Source organism: Megachile rotundata, chromosome 5 (assembly GCF_050947335.1).
Source record: "Megachile rotundata isolate GNS110a chromosome 5, iyMegRotu1, whole genome shotgun sequence".
Taxonomy (NCBI): domain Eukaryota; kingdom Metazoa; phylum Arthropoda; class Insecta; order Hymenoptera; family Megachilidae; genus Megachile; species Megachile rotundata.
The window spans coordinates 5,655,919-5,662,057 of NC_134987.1; the positions used below are offsets into that span (position 1 = coordinate 5,655,919).

General features: G+C 29.8%; 1 protein-coding gene across 4 annotated transcripts; it reads left to right on the forward strand.

The window, feature by feature from the left end:
* Nucleotides 1-999: 999 nt before the first annotated feature.
* Atg4a (Autophagy-related 4a) lies at nt 1,000-5,342 on the forward strand. 4 transcript variants are annotated; one of them, XM_076531838.1, is made up of 10 exons: nt 1,000-1,187; nt 2,685-2,864; nt 2,930-3,100; nt 3,237-3,414; nt 3,485-3,564; nt 3,661-3,812; nt 3,909-3,987; nt 4,077-4,231; nt 4,311-4,479; nt 4,638-5,342. In XM_076531838.1, exons 2-10 carry the CDS (start codon nt 2,762-2,764, stop codon nt 4,703-4,705), a joined length of 1,155 nt encoding a protein of 384 aa, XP_076387953.1. In that variant the 5' UTR covers nt 1,000-1,187; nt 2,685-2,761; the 3' UTR covers nt 4,706-5,342. The 4 variants fall into 4 exon arrangements, with proteins under 4 accessions (XP_076387953.1, XP_012147074.1, XP_003706046.1 ...); XM_012291684.2 differs by lacking the exon at nt 1,000-1,187 and adding an exon at nt 2,220-2,569 and having other exon boundaries at nt 2,651-2,864; XM_003705998.3 differs by lacking the exon at nt 1,000-1,187 and adding an exon at nt 2,220-2,569.
* Nucleotides 5,343-6,139: the final 797 nt, after the last annotated feature.

Consider the following 6,139-nt stretch of genomic DNA (forward strand, 5'->3'; position numbering starts at 1 on the left):
AGCTTATTGTATGCGCGCGTTAATTTTAAGCTAATTTTATGCGTGCGTTAATTCTAAGTTAAGTGTGCTCGTGGGCAGGGCGGGTGGGTCCTTGTAAGTACCTCTCATTCTAAATTGCACTCATCTTCTCAATTCTGAAACTTTGTACGCGTTAGCTTGTAGTATACCCACTTATTTTTTGTCAATCGTTCTGCGCCCAAGTGGATCATTGGGGGTTCATAGCGCTGTGAACACGCGGTAGAGGTGAGCTGCAAGTGCTGGTGTAGCGCGAGTGATATTCTTTGCCCGGCGGGGCGGATCGGGGTTGGCACCTCTCATACTCTGATGTGCCTCCCCGACCCGCCGCCATTCTGCCAAGGGGCATCACGGTCTGGGTATCCTCTCTGTAGTAAGACGCGAGAGCGCTGGGGGAAATGGGAACCCTCCGCCAACTGGGGTGTATCACTCGTTCTTACCAAAGGTATCTTCGGTTCATCTTTGCCGTTGTGGTTCACGTAAGCCACTGTGGGCTACCCTTTGACCCATGGAAAGCAAGGTTCGCTTGGCGAAAAATAATGGTCCCCTTTTTTGATAGAAAGTTCTTCTAACTTTCTTTTCTTTTAGTAGAAAGTTCTTTTAACTTTCTTCTCTTTTAGTAGAAAGTTCTTCTAACTTTCTTTTTTGCCCCTTTGCTTTTTGAATTCGTCATAGATTATTTGAGTGCAATCTTGGAATGAGAGGTACCGTGCGGCGTTTAGAATAAGTTAAGCGTATGCGTGGGATCCTATGCAATTAGTATTAAGTTAATGTATGTGCGTGTGTGTGTGTGATACAAGCTCTTTACTGGATTGTGGTAAAGAACTTGTATATGCGAGCCTATGAGCTAAGTAGAGTTAGAACTCATTTATCCTTCTGATAAATGAGGTTGCATTTGGAGGGTGGAAGGGATTTGGAGTTAGGGTGGGTCACTATCGTAGCCACCTCCACGTGGTGTGATCCGGTAATCGGTATAGTTCTCTAAAGATTTTTTAGTCTTTAGAAAACTATACCGAGCTGAGAGCTACGATTTACTGTTAAATTATAATTTCATTTATTGCACATTTTCTTTTACAGAAATGTTTTGGACTGAAAATATGCTCACTAAATGCACCTATCGGAGTTCCAAGACTCCTGTATTAAACGTGCATGGATTAAGCAGGTATATAATGGTCAGTATTATATTATAAGTTCTATATTTATTCAAGTTTGGAAGATTTACAAATCTTATAATAAAATGCGAAACTTCAGAAAACTAGATAGCATAAGATGGAAACCTTAATTACCATAAGAATTATTTAAAATTCATGATGGTTTGTTAAAGTCAAAATATTACAAAGTCAATTAGTCTTGCACTCCGATATAATTTAATGCATATTGAAATTAATTAAACAAATAGAATCAATATTAATTGAATTTTTACTAAAATGGAATAAGTGGCGCCATCTCTCCTGGGAACTGGATGAACTACACGGTTTTGAAACTGTAGTTTCATTAGTTCCTACCTTCCACCGCTAGATGGCTAAACATTTTAAGGTCCATTAAATTGCAGTTTTCTAAATTTACGAATATAAAGCTTCAAGTCCACTGAAAAGTCATTTTTCTAAGTCTATGGTTCTTGTAGAACAGTTTTTCAGCGTCAAGTAAGTGTAGAAATGCTTTTTTTTTTTTTTTAAGGAAGAACAGTTTTTTGTTTGATGATTTAGTATTTGACCGCTAGATGACGATGACAATATGATTTTTGAAACCATGAGTGCGAAAATATAAATTTTAAAAAACATGTAAGACTGATGCTTTCAAAATGCTTTCAACTTTTTGTATTACTTACTTTACAATGAATTATTGTCTTTTATATCCTTTTTACATATTAAAGCACCACAGTGTTTCCAGCGTGAATATAAAATACAGTTGCAGCAGACATTATTTTATGTTCTGTTATAAATTTTGAAATTACCATTTCTAAAACATAAAATGTGCAGTATAACATTTGCTTTTAAAAAAGAACATATACTTGTAAAAACTTTATTATTTCAAACTTTGTACTGAAATGTATGAATATTTTTTAAGTTTCTTAGGCCTCTAAGGATTTTAATACGCCCCTGAACTTAAAGAACGAAAAGGTACATAGCACGTGGCATATGTACACACATTTATCTTATGTGAATATGTGTGCCATCTAGCGTTAAAAGAGGTAATTGTAATACCTGTTTGACGTACCTTACTAAAAAATGTAAAATACAAGAGATCGATATGTGTTGAATTTGACATAAAGAGATATAATGAGTCATCTTTTTTTAAATGCATTGCTTCTTCTCAAAATAACAGATTTTCCATGCGTATTATTTGCGTGATATTTTTGTATTACGATTCTTAAAAATTCACGGTTTCTCGATCATCGCGCTATCTTCAACATTCTTATTAATCAGCTGTGTTGCTGTTATTATGATATTGTTCACGTTTTCATAAAGTGAAATAACACTATATTCATCATTTACAAAAACAATGAAATCCTCGCTCGATAAGCAATGACCAATGCTGTTCTGCCAAACCAAAGGTGGTCGTATTGTATATATTGAATGTTGTTAATTTATTCATAAAAACTTAACCTTATTTCAATCATTGTTTCTTTTTATAGAAAGGACTGTACTCTCTTTTTTTCAAACTTATAGCACAGAAAAACAATTCATCTACATGATATATTGAAGAATTTCAAACGATATAGATAGCATTTAGAAGTACTGTGAAAATGGATAGCCTTTTCACACAGAATATTTCAGACGAACCAGAGGACATACCACAAATAGATGAGCCAGTTTGGATTCTTGGAAAACAATATAATGCCATAAAAGGTTTAACGAAGAATTACAATAAAGAAATCTTTAGTTAATTGGATGTGTAAGATCTTACATTTCAGAACTCGACGCAATTCGTAGGGATATAAGGTCCAAATTATGGTTCACTTATCGTAAAGGTTTTGTACCAATTGGTGGTTACACATCCACGTTTACATCCGATAAAGGTTGGGGTTGTATGTTAAGATGTGGACAGATGGTCCTTGGACAAGCTTTAATTATATTACATTTAGGTAAATTCATGTTTTATCTAATCTTAAAACTGTATATATTATAGGTACAGTTTAATAGATTAACTATTAAATAATATTTAAAAAGTCAAATAGATAGTTATAACATTATATAATATACATTTATAAAAAAAAATAGGTAGAGATTGGCAATGGACACCAGAAACTAGAAATAGTACGTACCTGAAAATTTTAGAACGTTTTGAAGACAGAAGAACTGCCCCTTTCTCTATTCATCAAATTGCATCAATGGGAGCATCTGAAGGAAAAGAAGTTGGACAATGGTTTGGTCCTAACACAATAGCACAAGTATTAAAGTACATATTTTTATTAATATTCCAGCTGTTAAATGTCCAACTTGATGTATCATTAAATCATAATTTGCAGAAAATTAGTTGTATATGATGATTGGAGTTCAATTACGATACATGTTGCTCTGGACAATACATTAATAGTTAATGATATTTGTAGGTATTACTATTTCTTTGTTTTATTTTATTATATTCATACTTATGATGAAGTCCCTCTTACTTAAAATATACTGTTTAATTAAATGTTCATAGTAAGACAATGTAGAGTAGAAGGAGGTACAACAGCAGAAGCAGATGGTAATATACCGTTAAAAGCACCTAGCCAATGGAAGCCTTTATTACTTTTAATACCTCTACGTCTCGGATTAAGCGAAATTAATCCTATCTACATTAATGGGCTTAAAGTAATAAAGAAATAAATGTTTTTGCATGAATGGCTAAACATGGATTGATGTATGAATGAAGTTAAGGGTAATTTATTCATACCTGTAATTTTTCAGACTTCATTCAAAATCCCGCAATCTCTAGGAGTGATAGGAGGAAAACCCAATCTTGCATTATATTTCATAGGATGTGTTGGTATGTTTGATATATTAAATTTCTTTAAAAATAATATTAAATAAGTAAATATATTCTATAATTTAAAATAAATTATGGTATATTTATAGGAAACGAAGTCATTTATTTGGATCCTCATACAACACAAAGATCAGGTAGCGTCGATAAAAAACTAGAGGAAGAAGAGATTGAGATGGATGCTACTTATCATTGTAAATTTGCTAGTCGTATTCCTATTACGGGAATAGATCCTTCTGTAGCTCTTGTTAGTAAACAAAAATTAAATTTATTAGTTAAAAATATGAAATACATTCTCATAATATAAAAAATTTACTTTATTTTAGTGTTTCTTCTGTGCGACTGAGAGAGACTTCAAATCTTTGTGTAAAGTTATTCAAGAAGAATTAATAACTCCTGAAAAGCAACCTTTGCTTGAGTTATGCGCAGAAAGACTGGCACAATGGTCACCAGCTGAAGATGTTGCTGCTTCAGAAGCAATAGCAGCTCCAAGTTGTAAGTTCTTTTATATTAATGTACATTGCGATTTTTTATGTAAAATATTCTTACTGCATATTGTTTATTTATAAACAATATATAAACAGTTTAAATAATTTGAACCCGTAATAGAGTTTATTTTTTAAATCTATTTATTTTAACAACCGTTTTTATAGTTGTAGATTTTGAGCACATAGATCCGCAATATGATACATCAGACGAAGATTTCGAATTACTAGGTTGACATTCATTCATCAATTAATGACAATTTGCGATATAAATAATGTGTACATAATATCGAGAATGGTCCATTCATACATAAAATACAATTATTCATCTAATATATACATATATATTTTATATTATACATTAATAAAATATACATGTATATATATACAAACTTAACTTAAACTAGTGCTACTTCAGTACTAGCAGTTGCGTAATAAAATAATTTATACCAAATAATTAGAATAATGTATATATTACTTGTATTTAAATTTTTTGGACATGAGTGATCTGTGCACTATATATTGTTGATTCAATAAAAAGTATAAAGAAATATTTGTTTTTATAAATAACACAGTATATGTTTATTTTTGTATATTAACTAAATTAATACAAATGTATATTAATCAAGCAACATAAGTGTATCAATCATTGTAATATTTATGCATTTTAATGCATTTAAAAAAATTGATATTGTTGTTTACTATTAATTGATGAAAATGTACACTTAACATTAAGAACACTCGTGTCCCTAAAATGCCTCTGCCTTCTATAATGGATAATGTATATGAAAATTTTCATGTGCAGTGATATATATAATTTCAACTGTGTTAAAATAATATCACTAAACTAATGAATTAAAAAATTTTAATCAACTCTCATATATTATTTAATTTCAAATATGATGGTTGTTTATGATATTATAATTGACTTATATGCAATTCAAAATATTAATGCCTTCAATTATTATCATCGTTATTACTAAAAAAGAATAGTTTTGATATTAGTTTACATCATGTACTGATTATATGATATAAATTTATACAGCTAATTAAATTAATAATATAAATACTCACAATGTGAAAGCTGCAAAAATTATAGTTAAAATTATGTTATAAAATATTTAATTGTATTTTATGGTTTAAAGTTCAATGTCATAAAATTTGGTAAGATAATGAAAAATATAATTATTTATGAATATGCTTTTATATTATTAAATATAAGTTAAATGTACATTGAAGTTGTGATAAGATTTACTCCAATGTAATATAAATATATCAACATTTTTATAATATTTCTTAAAAAACTACAGTAATGTAATTAGTCTGTTGCTTCCTAAACACTTGTTACGATAAAAATATGCAAAATAATTGACTATTATGTGATACTTCAATAAATATGTAACTTTAAATGTTAGATTAACTTTCAATGAACAAGTATTTTATAGCAAAATATATATTTAAGATACAAAATTTTGGCTGCACTTTACAAACAGTAAGTTATATTTATTCTATTGTCATCAAATTTATTGTATTTTGAATTTTATGTAATAAAGTAACATACAAAACATAAAATATTTATACATCAATGCATACTAAAGTAGAAATTGTGTTTGTAAATCTATAAAGTTCGTAAAAGTGATTTGAAGTAAATTTTAATCAAATATACATAT